Genomic DNA, 18777 nt, shown 5'->3' with positions numbered 1-18777 from the left:
TGGCTTCACTAGCAGGCACCTTCTTGCAGAGTGTTCAGAACTGGGATTTAATTTCTCTTCTGAACAGTTGCTGTAGCGTGGCTCCATCAGCAGCTTTGTAACCCACGTTGCCATGGCAAAGCTTGCATTTTGTTTGACTAGTCACTGCCCTCCAAACACCCTCATGCTGAAGGGTGTGGGATGGAGCTGGAGATCTGACCCTCTGTGCTCCAGCTCAGCCTCTGCTCAAGTTGGTGTGTGCATGCCCTCACAGTGCGTGTTAGACACCTGAGGACCAGAAGGGGAGAAAGGGTCCCAAGACCCTTGTCTGTAGGAGTGGGGGTGGATGCAATATGGTTGGGGATCACTTCCAGGGGGAGGTGTTGAAGAGGGGTCAGGACTTGGCATTTCGGATATTTCAGCTGGGGACTGCTGCTGAAAATTCAGCCTGCAGCTTAATGTCTGCAGGTGGAGGACCCTTTGCAGGGGAAGGTCCTCTTTGGATCAGTGGGAGAGAACATCACACAAACACAGGGAAAAGAAATCTAAACCTGTACTTTATTGGAATACCACTGATGATAAAAGCAAAGAGGTCATTCTGTTTTGAGAACAGCTTGTGTCCAGTTAGCTTGGCACAGGGACTGGAGGGTTCAAGTGACACTAGGCACTGCTGCTATTTGGGAAGCCTGCAAGGTGGAGACAAGCAGGAGCTTTAAGACACAAGTGGCATAGTGCATGCTGAAGGGATGGAGGAGGAACAACTGGCACTGCTGTCAGGTCAACAGCCTGATTTCCACCCATGGGGGCATTTCTAGATGCCTGCAAACAGGTGTGTAGAGGCATTCATGTAAGTGCGAACACAGACATGCTCATGTCTGGATGTGTGCATGTGCACATGTGTACCAGGAATGACCTTTCCCATTTAAAAATGCCAGAAGCAACTATATCTGCTTAAAAAAAATAACGAGGAGGGGCTGAAAGTAGCTAACAAAATCTACAACTCCATTGAGCCCAGAATTTTACCCAGCTGTGCTTTCTCCTGCTGCAGTTGTAGATGCAAATAACACAATGCCTGTGCATGGCAAGCCAACAGCATTCCTCAATGTGCATGGAAATATCTTCTTCCATTCAGTGGACAAGGTCTTGGGCTGAGCCAGCACCAGCCACTCATTTGCCCACTGCCAGCAACCACTTCGCAAGCCACCATTGCAGTAATTTGCAACCCCTGAGAACAACTCACCACCTCCCCTGGTACTGGGCAAAGCATGGCCACTCATCCAGGCTACAGCTGAGGAGCTTGTCTTCAGCACAGCTCATATGCACTTGAGAGGACAAGGCTCCCCAGGAGCCCATGCTCAGACCCTCAGATCCTGAGGGGACTCATCTGGCTCTCTTGGGTGATCTGTACAGCACCCGGTGTCCCCAGTCCCTCCCAGGGCAGGTGTCCTGTTTTTGGCTGGGACAGAGTTAATTTCCTTCCTAGTAGCTGGTACAGTGCTGTGTTTTGGATTTAGGATGAGAACAATGTTGATAACACACCGATGTCTTAGTTGTTGCTGAGCAGTGCTTACACTAGCCAAGGACTTTTCAGCTTCCCATGCTCTACCGACTGAGAAGGCTGGAGGTGCACAAGAAGCTGGGAGGGGGCACAGCCAGGACAGCTGACCCAAACTGGCCAAAGGGACATTCCATACCATGGGACGTCATGCTCAGTACATAAACTGGGGGAAAGCTGGCCAGGGGGGCCGCTGCTCGGGGACTGGCTGGGCATCGGGCAGCGGGCGGGGAGCAATTGCATTGTGCATCACTTGCTTTGTATAGTCTTTTATCATTATTGTTATTATTGCTCAGTTGCCGGCTGAGGTTAAACCATGACAGCGGAGATAATCAGCAGGGCAGGATCCCAGAGAAAGGGAGAAGCTGCAGCCTTGCCTGCCCAGTGGGTGCTATTCAGATCTGGCTGTGGATGGCTGGTTTTACACTCAGGCTCTGTGACACAGGTGCACTGTAAGTGAGCAATGGACACTAGAGCCAGGGAAAGAAAGAGGTACCTTCAGACGTGCTCTCCTCTGGGTTGCACTGGCAGTATCTCCGGGAGAAATGAATCAGCACCCGCTCCCGCTCTTGTGTCTCTCCCATCAGCGGGAACGCTTTCAAGAACGTCCTGCAAAGAGAAACTGATACTTAAAGATGTCATGGATCGATCTGCTGGGCAGCATCCATGCTAAGGTGGGAGATGGAAAGGGGGTCCTCAGAGCAGCTAGGAAGGCATTTGTCCTCCCCCCATCCTGCGCACCCCTGGGCATCTGCAGGTGCAATGCAAAAGGTGTCTATGGAGCCAGCTCTGAGCTGTGTAGGGAAACATGCTGTCAGCTGAGATCTGACCCACCTCTGGCTTGATGGCACCAGGATGGATTGTCCATCCCAAGGGAAGAAGTTGCTCCCACTTGCTCTGATTTTGTATGGGATGAGATTCCTGGGAAAGCTGCTCTCCACCATGGGGAAGCAGGTTTTAGGCCCTCCAGTCGAAGTCCACTTTTGGTGGCAGTAGCTTGTGCCAAACATGACACCAAAGCAAAGATTAAATGACAACCTGGAGCTCCCCCCACTCCCTGCTCCTATCACATGGACAGCCTCCATGGCGTCGGGAAGCCCGAAGGAGAAACCCACCGCGCTGCTCCGCTCTGTCCAGCCCGGGCCCTACGCGGGAGTGCCAGAGACCAGCTCACCTGAGTGCTTTGTCAAGGGTCAGGCCAGTGAAGTCAAAGAAGCTGAGATACTCCTCTGCTACCAACTTGCTAAATTCGTTACTGTAATTAAAGAGGGAGTAGTCAGCCCTTTCATCAGGGAAGAAGACACTGTCTACAAGAGGAACAGCAGACTGTTGCCTCCTGGCCAGCTCAAACTCCCAGTGAGACACTGCAGATGTGATCCCAGACCCAGGGGGACTTTCTCCTATCTTGAAATGCTGCTGGAAGACCTCCAAAGGGCCCTAATATGCCCCCAGCCTAGCACTGCGGCTGCCAGCCCTAGACACCTGAGAATGAGAGATGTGGGCCCCCAGTGCCTCCCTCTGCTGTGCTGCTGGCTAGGCAGAGCCTCCTCCCAAACCAGCCAGGAGGAGGAGGCCGTAAGGATGTCCTGTGCTCATCGGGCACCTTCTCTTAGCTAGTCCTCTCCCACTGCTGGACATGTCCCCTCCTCCTACTGCAATATTCCTGCTCTCCACTCCACATTGGCTCCCATCCCACCCTCTCACCACAGCACCTTGCTCGCATGTCAGATGGATTCCCCTGGGAGCTGGAGCAGGAGAGCTCAGCTGAGCTTCTGGCCCTGCTCATCGCTGAATGCTTCTCCAGAAACCATTCCCCTGCCACGTTTTTGAAGGATGCTTGGAGACGTGTTGCCTTTAAAGCCAGGATGGGTGCTGTTAAGTTCCTCTATCTACACAACTCAGGTAGCAGAAGTGGAAGAATAATCAATCAATTCTGGCAAGAAATGGGATACGATCTCAATACCCTCAGCCTTTGCCATATACAATTCCTTCTCCTTCTCTCCACAAAATGAAAAGCATATTGCTAAGCGTTGCACATCCAGTTTCACCCCAGGACATGTTACAGGCAGAACTCATTGCTTCTCCTACAGCATTGTCTCATCTTCTGCTGTGAGGTGGATGCTGTAAAGCTTCTGGCATGGATGCTGTTCGGAAGCACGACACACAGCGGGATCAGGCAGAGCAGCGTGACAGCTCCAGGGGAGAGGTCCAGGCTGAGTTTTGAGAGGCAGGACATAAGTATTTGTGCTGGAGTTTGCACAAGAGACTGTTTCAAAGCCGTATGAAGCCACAAGGCCTCACACTCATAAAACAATCTTATCATTTGGGATTGCTAGCTCTGGGAAAAAATATGTCCTCACGGTCCCATGGCCCCCTGAGTTAGTCTGAAGCAGTGCCAGTATGATTGGCGTGCAGATTCCTGCCAGCTTCCCAGGGAGACTTCTCCACTTGTCCTGGAACTTCACAGCAAGGTGGTGTGAGATGCAGGAGATGACCACACGTTTGTGAAAGGAGATGTCACCACATCTTCACCCTTGTGCCAAAGAACGAGCAGAACCAAGCGAGCCCCAGGCCTCCTCTGGGGTCCTCTTGGCTCTAAATCTGCAGAAGACCTCATGCATTGTCTGCGCCGGTGCTGGGAACTAGCCAGCGCTCTCCCTTCCACAGGTCAGGTCCCACCTCACATGTGCAGTTGTAGTCTCCCAGAAGAAAAGGTCTGATTCCTTCTGTTTGAGCACCTATTTACCAGGTCTCCTGGGAACCTGCTTGGGCACTCTGGGCACTGGGCACACAGCAACAACTGCCATGTACTGCAGCACTGCAGTGATCAACAGGGGAGAACAGTGTCTGACTCCCCCCACTTAACTCAAGTTGGGCTTGAAGGACCGGCCTTGCCCAAGGCTCCCTAAAGCCAAAAGACTTGGCATGTCTATAGCCCAGCACAGATCTTGGGTGGGCTGAATTGCTCGTGAGATGTCTCCATGGCCTACACTGGGAGCTACAGCCTAATCTACATTTCTAACTAGATCTATAGTCAGGCAGGATGAAGGTGGATGGGGGCTCCCCTTCACCCCACTCTCCCATCAGGGCAGCCTGGGAAGGTAGGCAGGCCTTGCTGCCTGTCCTTCAGCTCACTGGGTCTTGCTGAAGGCCAGGAGTCCATAGGGAATTTATGACCCCCAGGACAAGTGGTCTGTGTCAGCTGCTCTGGTGCCAACAGTCCCCAGCCTGGGTGCCCATCACGCCTTCTTGTGTGCCTCACTTGGTTCCCCTCTGCTTGGAAAAGCTCCAAGCCAGGACTGCCAGCTCTACTGAGGGAACCAGACAGTGTTGCAGGACACCTGAAGGCAGCCAGATCCCAGGAAGCAACAAACTCCTGTGTCTAGCCAGGGGCTCAGTGACATTGATGGGACCCTTCTCCCTGAGCTCCAGGGCCAGTTAACATGCTCCAGGCATGCCTGGGACACAGAGCTCCAACACTGGCCAGGGCAAGACCATGGCCTACACTAAGGTGGGCTTAGGTGTTTGCTTTGGTTTCCTCCTGCAGGGACGGGTGACACTTCCACCATGCAGCTCAGACACGACAGAGACATCCCCACAAGAACAGCAAGGCGTTACCCATGGGGACATGTCTGGCATCCTCTGGCTGGTGGCCCTGCCACACAGCCAGCCTCTACAGACCTTCTCTCACCTTATACCCCAGCTTGACGCTTCCTCCCTCTGCCTGGTTTGGGAAGGTGCAGGCACCAAGAGTGCTTACTGACCTGTCTGGGTCACAAGCCACCCCAGGGGTAACACAGGAGTCCTGGCCTTTTCTCCCAGTTTCAGTGCTGCGTGGCTGGATGTGGACAGATGTGTGTTGTTTTACAGCCTGAATCACACTGTCCTACAGAGCTAAGCCTGTATTGTCCAGGATCCTTTTTGTGCCACAGTCACCTAGGTCAAAAAAAGATTGTCCATAAGAAGTTTGGCTAAGTAAAATTCACCTAATCTCCAGGGGAGGAAAATACGCTGTGTGCCCGTGCCATACTGCCCATGGGACTCTGACAGGCCCCCAGGTCTCGGTGCACCGTGATGCTGAAACTGTGCTCTGCTGCCTGCTCCATTGCTGCCTGTGTGGTTTTGTGAGCACAGTGCTCTCTTGGGAAACCTTGCAAGGAAGTGCCTGGCACTACCGTCTTCATGGTCTGGCAGCTGAGACAGTTCAACCTCCATCCAGCAAGAGGTGTGTGACCGTGGGTAGTGACGGAGCTGAGACAATGCCACAGACAAATCCAGGAACCAGAATCTTCCATGGAGAGTTCAGTTGCCAAAACATGTGCTCTTCAGAGAGACAAAGGTAATTTCTGGATTTGAGGTTAACTTCACAGAATTGTGTCAGCTGGAAAGAAACTGTTTGGAGATATCCAACCTCCATTTCCTTGTTCATCAAGCCTTTTCTACTTGTTTGACAATGATGAATGGTTTTGGTTTTGGTTTGGATTTTTTGGGGTTTTTTGAGAAAATTGCCAATGTTCACAAAGAAAAAAACGGAGTTAAAATGATTTTAAAAGCTTTAAAATGAGACTTTACTTTTTGAACAACCCTCTTAGCCAGTCCACCTCCTACATGGAGCTGGCCTGAAAGCATCACTTAAACTTAACCTGCTCCCACCACTGTAGGTTGGTCTTACATTGTCTTAAGTGAGCAAGACCAACTTAAAACACACCTATTCTCATCCTTCTTCCTTTCCTGCTCTGCAAATGCACCTGCTTGCTCCAAGAGCCTGCAGCTCTATCCAGTTCTTGTGCTGGGAAATGATTCAGATGTCAAAAACCCAGCTGATCAAAACAAGTCTTCTTTTAAAGGCTGTGTCAATTCCCAAATGTGGGTCACCAAACGGCTTTCCAAGGTGTGAGGATTGCAGGTGTGGGTGAGGATTGCAGGAACTAGCAAAGGGACACACTCGGATGCACCCCCAGAGACCAATTGCTTGAAACTTCCCCCACTCAGTGAGCTGGCATGGCAAATTTGCAAGAATGGAGAAGGATGCTAGACCTGAGGCAGCAGCAACCAGCAACGCACCTGCTACAAGAACCACAGCAAAAGAAAAGAACAAGGATGCTGCCAGGTGATACGAAGAGCCTCTCTAGGAGATCATTCATGGGCTCCTTCTGTCCCAGGACTAAGCTGGGAGTCACAGACAATCCTTGGTACTGAAAGCTTGGGTATTTGCTGAGGGACAGTTGTGTCCTGCTGATCCAGACAGGAGTGAGACTTTTCAAGGACATAAAAAAACCCCCAGCAACACAGGTTATATCTGATCCACAAGAAGGATGATGGGGATTGGTGTCCTCACACCCACTGGCATCCTAAAAATAATCTGTTACTGCTACACTCGTTACTGTTACTCTGTCTCTTAGAAATCTCTGTAACTCTCCTACTTTTGAATAAACACTTTTTATTTCCCTTCTGCCTTACCCAGGCAAATCTACCAGCTGAGGTGCTTGGACCTCCAGTGTGTACCTGGCTCTCCACCCAACCCTTCATGCCATCTATACACACTGGGTCAGGAGGCACTGTAGCAAGAAGATTTTGGGGTGCAGACATTAAAAACCTGGGGGCTGGCAGGGAGCCCAGAGCAGACCCAGGTCTGGATCCCAAACCCTTCAGCCTGGTGATCGCTCTAGGGAGGGTCTTGCTGGGCCCTTACCAAATGCAGAAAGCTCTTGGTTCTGGCAGGCAGCAGCTTGCGGCGGTTAATGCCCAATACACGCAAGCAACTTGTAGGATTCAGATTGCAAGGGCATTGGACTTGGACCAGTTTCAACTGGAAGGATCTCCAATAGCCCCGACTCCATCCAGCAAGCCCTTGTAATAGCAGGCTTATCCCTTCCTGCCTTTGTCCTGTCCTCCCAGCACGACCAGTGCTTCCCCAGACCCTCCCCACCACAGCTGTGTTTCTGCTGGCCATGCTCAATGCTGCCATCTCAGTCAACCCCCTCGTAGGGTTGGCTGCAACCCAAAGCCCCACTTACTTTTTCCCGAGCTGGCGTGCCACATCGCAGCGCTTGAACCCTTCGAGGTTGTAGAGGCGCTTGGCCAGCCTCTTGGCAGCCTCGCTATCCGCCCTGCAGCCATTTGCCAAGGTGTCCGTGCTGCCCTGGTCAAGCTGCTCCGTGCTGCCCATGTCGGAGTCAGAGTCTGACAGTGCATCTTTCAAGCTGGCGTCGCTACACAGAAACAAGAAACAATTCAAGGAGCAGCAACGTGACTTGATGAAACCCACAGAAAACGCCACATTTTGATTTCTTCTCGTCCTAACCAGAAAATATGAAAAAACAACAACGCGTTTGTGAACTGGATGTTGGACAAACCCTCTTTCATTTCAGGTCAAATGAAACAGTACAGTTTAATTTCAAATTTGTAGAAAAAGATTGAAAAGAAGGTGACTTCTGCCTGAGAAATGCGGATGTATCCATTCAAAGCAAGCAGCCCCAACACCTTTTCAAGCTTCCTCTCTCTCCGCTGGTATGGAAAGGGATACCAAGCTCTTTCAGAGCTGTGGACATTCAGGAAATCTTAGGGATAGATGGTATGCTTTTCAGTTCAGATTGTTCGCCGAGGATGAGAAACTGCACTTGTACAGATCATGCCAATGGGACTGACAGCAGACCTGCTGTTGCTGGTGGGCTGCTCCTCTCCCAGCTGCCGGCTGGCATCATGGCCAGCTGTTCCCATAGACAACACACTGAGCAGCCCCACTGGCACCATGTAGGTGGGGCTGCGTCTCTTTATTTTCTTGCCCAAGGCCAGTTATGGCATTATGGCACCTATTTGCACATTTTGGGGCAGTGTGACTCGTTGAAGGCCTGATAGCTAGCTAGACATACGGCCTCACTCCAGCTCTCCCATGACCTGGCTGCTCATCACCTGGCTTCCTCATGCAAGGAACTGCCCTGCAGATGAGCTGCTGCCTCCTGGGAATGATGGTTTGGGTCTGAGCTGGTCCAGAGGATGAAGTCTCTGCAGATATCCTCACTGCCCACATAAGAACCTTTAGGGAGGCCTCTACTGGGGCACCCAGTCCTAAGTGAAACCTTGAGGTTTCCCTGCACTTCAGAGCATGCTTGGGAGTATGCCTGACTGCCTCCAACCTGCCAAGGGCTTTTGCAGATGTCAGGCAGACAAGGCAGTGGTCTGCTCAAAGGAGCCCCGGCTTTGCCTGCTATAAGAAAGATGGGATTTGTGAGCAGCCAGATGAATGGTGGTGCCCTCCAGAGCAAACGTGAACACAAAGTGCTGAGCCTTGGCTTTTCTTGGGCTCGCAGGGCTCCTACAGGACCCTGCAGCTCACCTGCAGTTTGGGGTCCTGGGTTTCAGAACAGGGAGGACTGAGACAGAGGCCTGCTGGGGACTGGGTGGTTTAATGCCATGAGACCTTGGTCCCCAGCTGCAGTCCTAACCTACGGGTAGGGAAGTTTTTCCTATTGGTGTTTGGCCTCTCTGCCATGACAGCACATGAGAGGAAGCACAAGGGGGGGAAAAAAGCAGCTCCATCTCTATCACGTCCTCTGAGCCTTGCTCCTCGACTGGGACCCCATAAGACAAGGACCCCTTTGCCTGAGGAATTCCCAGCCTGCCTTACCTGATGGAGTTAATGATCTTGGTGGCATCTTCCTCCGACCCTTCCACGTGGAACCCATTTGGGATACTCCTCAAGGACAACCGGCTCAGCACATTCTCTGACCTGCTGCTGGTAATTGAGTGCCTGAGAGGGCTCCCAAAATCCCCCTCCGCTGGCTTTGCTGCTGCCTGCTCTTGCTTATCAGCATCCATGTGGTGAAGGGCTTCTCTCTGCTGTGCTACCAGTTTCTGCTCCAAGAGTTCTGGGCTTTCCTTGACCCTTTGCTGGATCAATGGAGTGAGTGGGGCCTCAAAACTGACACAGCTGTCTGTCTCGTCTGTGAGAGAGAGGACGTCCAAAGAGTCCAAGCTGCTGTAGTATGTACCCTTCATAAGGTCAGACTCAACGATCTTCTCAAAGGTCGAGCTGAACCCATCCCTGATGTCTTTGAATTGAAAATGTTCCTTGTCATCCTCACTGCAGCTCAGCGTGACATCTCCAGAAGCAAACCTGGACCAAAAGGGGAAATGTAGAAAATACTGTCAAGGTAATTGCTTGCACTGTTCCACTTGGAGCTAGGAGGCAAGAGAAGAGGCAGAAATACTGTGATTATAGGCCCTCGGGACCTTTCTGTGGTATAACCTGCCTGGTTCCCAATTTTATTATAAGCTTCTAGAGCCAAAAAAGGCAGAGTTTTATGATGAACAATCCCAGGGGCCCAGCCAACACTTAATTTGGTCATGCCCCAGCAAAAAGCCAGACCTCTGAACTGGGAGAGGTTTGCATCTGATACTTGCTACTGGATCCACTGCCAGAATGGATTTAATCTGCAGGTTATCTCTCCCTTCAAGTGCTCCAATTATGGCTACTTCAAAAGCATGAAAATCCTTAAGATCAAGGCCATTTCATCTAACTTTGGATGTCAGCAGCAAATGTCCTTCATCCCTTTTATAGCGAAGAAAAAGCAGAAGCTTTTAGGGAGCAATTCATATGCTGTAACTTAAGCCTTTTTTCTTAGATGAGGCACACTAGAAGTGGAAGGCGCCCTACAAATAGTTTTCTCTCCACTGGATGCGTGTGATGGACACACATCCAGGCAGGGGAGGCTCCATGCCGCTTTACAGCTAGCCTGTGGGATTCAGGCACAGCGTTACAGGCACGACAGGAGGCTGCGAAATGCATGAACCTACAAGCCTAGCTTCCAGGTAAGCATGGATGACTCTCAGCAATCCCAGCTCTGTTTGGCTTTGAATGCAGGCGTATTCATTCCAGTGTACATCTCAATATGAACCCACAGTGGGAGAATTCATCTGAGTCAAATCCAGCAACACCCGCTGTGCTGGGAGCCCCGGAGAGCTGGGAGGGCTCAGTCCCTCCTGGAATAGACCAGGCTGCAAGGAACTGCCTAAAATACCCCAGGTTTTTCAGGTGAAGCCTGCCTCCCCACTTCCAGCAGACGCTGCTGTCATTTGCTTTGTCAGAACCAGGCATTTCGTGCTGTGATACAGGTGAAAGCCAGGGGAACAGTAAGCTGCTTTTCCCCTGCCTGTGATGGAGTTAACTTTCTTCATAGCAGCACATATGGTGCCATGGTTTGGATTCGTGCTAAAACAGTGTTGATAATGCACCAATGTTTTATCTATTGCTGAACATGCCTGCACAGTGTCAAGGCTTTCTCTATTTTTCACTCCCCAGCAAGTAGGCTGGGGGTAGGCAAGAGGCTGGGAGGGGACGCAGCTGGGACAGCTGACCTGAATTGACCAAAGGGATATTCCATGCCATATAATGTCATTCTCAAGAAAGGAAAGAAAAAAAAAAAAGAAAGAAAAAAAAAGTGGGTTTGGTCTTTCAAAGTAGCCATTGCTCAGAGACTGGCTGGGCATCGGTCTGCTGCTGGGAGATGGTGAGTGATTGCTTTTGCATCATTTGGTGCAGTTTTTTTTCCTCTTTACTTCACTTATTAAACCGCTTTTATCTTGACCCACAAGTCTTCTCGCTTTTGCTCTTCTGATTCTCTCCCCCATCCCACAGGGGAGGATGGTGAGCAAGTGCAAGAATAGGTGTTTAGCTGCTGGTTGGAGTCAACCCACTGCACCTCCTCACTACGGTTGTCTCAGTTTGGAAACCCTGTGTCAGCGTCATGGCTGTGCCTAGTGCCTCTCCTAATGAGCATGGCCTCACTTTGCAGCAGACTATGTTTCCCTGAGATGAATTCTGGGGGTGGATCAGGGATGAGCAAGTTTCTTGTGCCAGCTAAGGAGACGCTGTACCTGTGCATGCCCAAATCCAGCTGCTGCTAGTAATGTTTCCTACTGGGTGCCAGTGACAGCCCACTCCCAGCCTTGCAGAACATCACCTGGCACAGAAAAGATTGGAAATGGACCTTGGGAGGTAGTGGCTCTAGCACAGAGGCAGCAAAGCACTTGTGAGCCAGACACGGCAGAGCCTTGAAAGTGTCTCCTAGGAGTCCAGACACTTCTCAGTGCACTTTACAAAACAGCTCAGTCTTTTTAGGTGGGGAAACTGAGGCACACGCCGCACTCCATGGAATTGCTTATAGCAGAAGTAGAGCGGTAGAGAGATATAGCCTTGTATCCCGTCTCCACCAGCAGACAGCAGAGAACAGGGAAAGCAAAGCGACCACCCCGACAGGCCCCACCACCAGCCACATGTTTCCAGCTCCCAGCTGTTTGCAGCTTACAGATGCCCTGATCCAGAGACATTCTGCCCATTTTGTCCAACAGACACAGGCTCCCTGTGCTGGAGATGGACCCCTGAACATCACTGCCGTGCCTGGGCAGAGGCTCAGTGGAGCCCCGAAGCCAGGCCTACTCGTACTATTACAGGGTCTGGGGTGCGTTCTTCCTTCTCTCAAGGCAGGAAGGATTTGCCTGTATTTCCACTGCAGAGCTAAGCAAGTAGCAAGGAGGGAAGGCTGCCTCTTGAGCAGGGAGCAGGTTAATAAGGCCCTGAATTTACTGGTCCAGATATACCGATGCAGTGTCATCCACTCCTGGAAACCCTAGCCCTTCAAAATGCCTCAGGCAGGGTGGAAGATGGCTGGCCATTTCAGGACATAGTGGCCTTAAGGGCTACGGAATGTACACCTTGCCACCAATGATAACACACCCATCTGGGAACCATCATGATCGTTTTTGTGGAGCAGCCAGTTCACATGGGCAGCACAGGATACACCATGCCTGAGCGGTGATGCTCACATGGACCGGTTGTCCTCCAACACCCTCATCAGCACAGGCAGTAAGAACTCAGCATTTACAAGAGCACGAATTCCAGGCACTAAAATGGGACCTGGCGTCCCATCACATAGGGAAGTCCTCAAGGTTTATCACCCTTGTTTGCTACAGCCAGTGTATTTAAAGACACGAGCCTGCAGGATATAAGGTTCTCTGCCAACAGGGATGTCCTCACCCCAAGAATCCACAACAACCAAAGATAGTCATAGCATGAGAGGGGATACAGTGGACAACTAACACAAAACCAGTGTAAGGAGGGAAGACTGCAGCAACAGAGGTGCACATAGCCCCGTTGTGGCAGTGAGGAGCGGGCATAAGTCACGTACCAGACTTCTTGTCCCCCATCTCTGAAAGAAAAGTGCACTTGGGGAAGGATTTGAACACAGGTAGAATTTCCCACTTCTAATGTGCCAGGGCGAGAGCCATTGAAGAGGAGAGGACAAATCGGTGCTCTCAGGTTTCTTTTTTCTCAGTGTCCCAAGAGTCTGAGGAACCCAAGCGGGTCAGGGTCCCATAAAGTGGCTATGCCATGCTATCTTCCCTTCTTCATGATGCTGGATGCAAGGCCAGCAGGCTGGTGAGCTGTGGCAGGAACAGGGGATCCCCGCGCAGCAGGGAGCAGGACAGACCCACTGGAAGGGCTGTGTGAGGAAGAAGACAACCATGCATGGCTTACGCTATGTTCATGAGACCTGATAGACCCTGACAAACAAGTTTTTGCGCCCTTTGAAAGTCCCCCCTGATGTCTGAGCCATCGGAGATGCTGTTTTCAAACCTAGCTCTGCAACCACATGGGTAAAAGCTTACATGAATCCGTAGACCCACATAATCCCTAGATTCCAGGAGCTCAGGGCTTAAGAAAACTCTCACCCAGTTCATCAGAGCTGGCCATGCAGCAAACCAGACATAAGCAGAAATGAGGCAGACAGCAGCAGCTCCACAGACTATCTGCTGCAGCCCAAAGGCCCGTCATCTTCAGGAATGCTTGTCTTTACAAATCCATCCATCCCTGCAGGGTGAACTGCAGTGCCTGGCCATGACTTTGTGTACAGAAAAGATCCCCTCCTTCCGCAAAGCAGGAGGAACTTTAAAAACTTCATCCCCTTGTGACAGGAAGGACTTTACAGCCTTAATTGCACCCAGCAGTGGGAATTACAGACCTGCCTTGGCAGCTTGTCCCATTGCCAAACTTCTTGCAACTGCCCCCATCCCTAGTGAACTTCCACGTCCCCTCCCCTACAGAGGGTCTGCGTCCTCCCCACACCAAGGAAAAACCCTGGGCCCTTGTGGTTTCCCCAGGTCCTCCAAGAGAGCCGTCACACTGCCCCTTGGCCTGCATCGCTTCACTCCCATCACCAGCATGTCTTTGTGCAGGAGCACCCATGCAGGAGGGCATGCCCTGGCCCATCCCCGTGAGGTTTGGTGTACAGCGTATGTTTCCTGGGGTGTTATGCACTGCAGCTGTGCCTGTAGGTATTCTCCTGGCTGCTCCTGGGTATCAAGCCCATCAAGAGCCATCAAGCCCTGCACCTCCTGGATAATACTCAGCAGGTCCCACATTGCCATAATCCCAAGCCAGACAGCTCCCGCTCTCTCACCACACTGAACAGACTCATTTCCATTAGCTGCTTACACCAGCCCAGAAGCACCGTCTGCATCTAATTCAAGCAAAGCCAGGCTAAGGCGAGGGACAGTGAAAGACCTCACTCGTGTGAATGAACCTGACATAGCCTCCCCACAGAGAAGTGTCACATACTTATTACACAGCGGGGAAGGCAATTGCTTTACTTAAATAAGGAGCCATATATTTATTTGCATTGTAATCACAAGGTTTTGTAAGCGTATTGAAGTAACGCTGTATCTAATTGCCTGTGCTGCTTTCCCCAGTCATCTCTGAAATGCTGTTTTATTGCTTACAGCAAGGCGTGCAAAGCAATGCACTTGATTATTATTGCAGCTGAACCGTACTGGATTTTTATGCACTGAGTTGTTTATATTTCACTTCTCACTGGTTAATTAGTTGTAATAAAGTAGAACCTAGTTTGCTGTGTTGGTGGAGTGCGGAGGCCTGTCAGAGGACATGATGGAAATCAGGACTTTCTTGCCTGTGCACTGCAGGCTTTCTGCAAAGTTCTTCTGAAACTTTATTTAATGGAATTTGAATTGCTCAATGGCTATATGTTGCCATGGGAGGAAATGTGTGGGCAAAGGCCCAAACCTGCAGCTACTAAGTGTATCTACAAGCCAAAGGTGGGGATTCCTCTATTAACAAGTTTGAACTTTTTGCACGATTTCATGGGGCTGAAAGCAGAGAACATCATTCACTGGTGAAGTTCTCAGTTTGACTGCAGAGCTTCGACCTCCCCGAGATCAGCAGGGCCAATGTTGGGGGCTTCTGGGAAGGTGAAAGACCTCTAGGCAACATAGCCACAATGATCGGAAAATGGGGCTTTGACAAATGGTATATTGGCATGCCAATGGATGCCATGGGATGAACTAGAATGGGCGTAAAAGGGATTCAGTTAACACAAACTGCAGCACAAGCACTGAAGCTTCACCTTTATTTCCTTGACTTTTTTAACAACCATTTCCTGCATAGACGCACTAAGCTACCTTCAGCGGGGCAATCATGGTTTCTTTCTCCAGATCCACCACGGAGTCAATGAACTTTGGATGACTTTTTCCCCTTTAATTTTCCATTGGTTCAGCGGGAAGAGTAAGACTGAACCCCTTCTTGTAAAGTACTTTAAGATCCAGGGACAGAATGCACCATACGAGCACCAACATGCAGATGATGACAAGTGATTTTTTCCCCAGGAATGAATAGTTGACTGCTCATCGGTAAAACATTAAACCAGAGACAGAGAAACCCCAGGTTCTCCTATATCCAGAATGGTCATAACAGAAACAGCCACATACCAAAGGGGAGTAAAGAAAGAACTGGGGAAACTCAGAGATGATGCAGGATGACAGTGACTTCTCGGTGTCTTGGTCCATCTGTCAGCTTTGTTACTTCTGACCCACATTGATCTAGGAGAGCCAGGCAGTCAGCTACGGTCAGGAAAGACCAGCTCCATGCTGTGTTTGGCCCAGCCATATGTTTCTGACATTTAGCCTAAAGATAGGTGGTCAAAGTACTAAGGAGCTCAAACACAGCAAACTAACCCGATCCCTAGGCAATAAGTGGTTTCCCAGATCTCAGCTGTGTCCCTGAAGTTTTCCAGCTGCCCTTCTGCCTTTGAATATAGTGTGTGACTTGTCCCTTGTGCACTCAGCTTCCCAAAAGACTTATTTGCTATCCAAGTGAATATGTTTACAGCATAAGATCATGGGCTGTGCATGCAGAGCCCAGTCAGGTTGCATCATCTCCAAATCCTCAGCCTGCCACTTCTCCCAATTCATGCCCAAGTACCTTAAAGTAATTGCACTTCCAGTGATCGTAGCAGCATTCAGTGACCACCCTTAGCTTCATCTTGAACTCACAGTCTCTGCCAGGGAGCCACATACCAAGCAAATACGATTCCCTCGCAACCCGAGAGACTTGCAGACATCTAAGACCTGACTGCATGGCTTACAGTGCTCGTGGGACCTGCCTGGGGGTGGACTCCCCTAGCTCTCTGGACATTAGCAGCCTGTATTGGACACTCTTCCTCTTCAATACCTTTAGTTGTGCTTGTTGAAACAGTGCTGCTCCTTCTTGCTGGGGGCCTTGGGTGAATCAAACCACCAGCTTTTAATAGGGGAGTCTGTTCAACACTAGAGATGCAATGAATTAGGGACGCCTGTCGTCAGCCCACACACTGTGTGGCTTCCCAGCCCTGCTGACACTCCTGCCTATGCTCCAGACAGCGCTCCGAACGAACAGCTCAGCCTGAAGCCTGCACTGGACTAAAACCAGGAGGTGATTCACAGGCCCCTCTTGGCCACCCTGTCCCTTCCACACCTTCTCCTCTTAAGAAGGCCATGCTCCTCTGTGACAACTTCTGCTGCTCTTCTCCAGCCCCCTCCTGCTTGCAGCATCTCTCCCATGCCCGGGTAGGTACATAGGCAGGGCAATAAGATTCACAGCGGCCATAAACCCCAGCTAGCTACAATACAGACCCCTACATGATTTCTGGTAGCAAAAAGGGAAGCATCCGTACTCCTCCCACAGGGATGGCGCGGGAAGCACCCCACCTCATCCCAGTGACCAGTCATTTCTCTTCAGCCCCCAACCTGCAGAGCCCCAGGGAGTCTAGGCACTTGCAGAGGCATAAAATCAGCTGTGGACACTGCACCGGTGTGAGTGTCCCCCAGCCTGGAGAGTTCTCCCATGAAAACAGGCTGCCAGTACAGAGGACACAGAGACCGGGAGGCATTGCTCACATACTGGTTTGTCTCAGGCACTTGAGAACAAGATGACACTCGTGTCTCTCGTCTCTCACTGCTATGCCTGTGCCACCCAGGCACTGGTAACACCTGCCACAGGTGCAGCAGGGAGCAAAGCTCAGTGCCTCACCCTCTCTTACTAACGGCACGGTCCTTTGGAATCAAAGCTGTAACCTGCTAGCCCAGGGACTGCCAGAGCAAGCCATGCTGCTGGGGACTTCCAGGGCATACCAGGCTCCTGGACAAACCCCGCTCCTCATCATCCCCCAGCCGTCATGCTTGTCCTAAGTTATCTCGGGTAACTCTGCCGTAAGTGCTGCAGCTGAATCTCCAACTTGCAAGTGGGACACCCCCAAAGTGAGCACAACCAGCACTCTTGAGATCCCTAAAGCTTCTCCTTCACTTTAGTGACTCTGTGGGCAGACACCGGCTCTAATCACAGCTTTTCTGCATTTGTAACAGGGAAAAACAGTGTGAGAAGCCCAGAGAGAAAAGAGTGAAAAGCCACAGTCAGCCATAAGAGCAGCTGCAGCTTTTTAAACTGATGAGTTACACACGGAGCAGAGTAACTCGAACCAAGGAGGCTTGAGAAACAACACATGCAAACCAGCACTGAGCTGACGTTACAATGGCTTCACACTCACCCAAGCTGCTCCTCCGGCTCGTCGGCACTTAGAGCTTCTAAGGAGCCCAGGACGCCGTGACACTGCTCCTTGCTGAGGGCCTGGCTAGGTATCTCCTGGGTGGGGGAGCCCCTCTCCCCTGAATCCGTGCTGCTTCGGCTGGGCACGCCGCCGTCCCGCTGCTGCAGCGGCGTCTGCTCCCGCCCCGCGGCCAGCTCTGCATCCACACCGTTCACCAACGCCGGCCTGTCCTTACGGCCGCTCTCGCTGGCGGCGTCTGTCCCCGGTCCCTGCTCACCCTGCCTCTTGCCCAGCTCTGCTGCCGCTTCCAGATGTTCGTCCCCCTGGCCCCCGCGCTCCCCCTCCGCTCCTCGGGAGGGTTGAGCATCGTCCTGGGGGCTGGCTCTCCCACTGGCAGGCTCCAGAGGCTGGCTGAGCTGCTCGTCCCCATCGCTGCAGGCCAGCACGGCCGGCTGTGAGCCCGAGGAATGCAGCTCTTGGCGGTCTGTGGCAGACCATGGAAAGTGGCTGTTCTTGCTCATATTCCGCTTGTTCTCCCAGCGCTTATGGGCTCCCTCCCCGCGCTCAGCTCAGGCTCGGTACTACCTACAACGGAAAAGAAACCACGTCACAAGTGCCTGCAAGGGCTGTCAGAAAGGCACGGACTTGTCGATAGCAGCTCAGGAGGGCAGCAGTTTGAAGCGAAGCACAGGAAAATGCCACCCACCCCTCTTGGCCCCTCAATATAAAAGCAAAGAAGGACCATACTGGAGTTTGTTGCTTTTGCAAAGACTAGTGCTTGTTACCCAGCACAGTATGATTTGTAGAGGAAAATATGCTGTTGTGGTCCTGAGCCATTAGGGGCCTGGGCACCCACCTTCTCCTGATCCTCTCATAACCCCCAGACAGCCCCAGCCTGAAGCACAGGAGACCCGTACCATGTGGGCTGTTGGTGCCCCAGCTGTGGCAGGCAGCTGCCCAGGGGTGGGGACAGGAACATGGCACAGCTGCTTCTCCCAGGCTGGCTACCGGGGTGCTATTCCCAAGTACTCCCTGCCTGCCAGAAATAGGAGAAATAGGGGAAATAGGAAACAGGTGTGAATTTTTTTTTTAAACACTTCTAAGCAGTTGTGATGTGCCAACCTGTGTGATTCTCCCTGCTGACTTTGCATTTCTGCAGAGTTTTTTGAGAGAATTTTGCATTCTTGCCTGCCAGAGTAACACTTTTCTTTTCCCGACACACAAGTACTGCTGAAGGGTGTCCTAAGTTGCCATCTAAGACTCTGGCAAAAGTGTCCTTATTGAATATACCCTGAGATGCTCTCTCTGTAGGGCAAGGGAAGGACGCTGTGTTGCACCAAATGAGACAAGTGGCTTTTTCATAAAAAGGCA

At 51.4% G+C, this 18777-nt stretch overlaps 1 protein-coding gene across 1 annotated transcript in view; it reads right to left on the bottom strand.

The window, feature by feature from the left end:
• PSD2 (pleckstrin and Sec7 domain containing 2) overlaps positions 1-17927 on the bottom strand; it is a 46641-nt gene extending 28714 nt beyond the window's left edge. The window contains exons 1-5 of the mRNA XM_019472280.1: positions 17407-17927; positions 9162-9650; positions 7552-7746; positions 2709-2789; positions 2031-2143 (exon numbers count right to left, since the gene is read on the bottom strand). Of these exons, the coding sequence (XP_019327825.1) occupies positions 2031-2143; positions 2709-2789; positions 7552-7746; positions 9162-9650; positions 17407-17927 (1399 nt within the window). The remainder of the gene's footprint in view (positions 1-2030; positions 2144-2708; positions 2790-7551; positions 7747-9161; positions 9651-17406) is intronic.
• Between the last annotated feature and the right edge of the window lie 850 nt (positions 17928-18777).

Source organism: Aptenodytes forsteri, unplaced genomic scaffold (genome assembly GCF_000699145.1).
Source record: "Aptenodytes forsteri isolate BGI_AS27 unplaced genomic scaffold, ASM69914v1 Scaffold19, whole genome shotgun sequence".
Classification (NCBI taxonomy): Eukaryota; Metazoa; Chordata; class Aves; order Sphenisciformes; family Spheniscidae; genus Aptenodytes; species Aptenodytes forsteri.
Note: the sequence above shows the minus strand (reverse complement) of the source record. Positions and strands in the feature narration are given on the sequence as shown.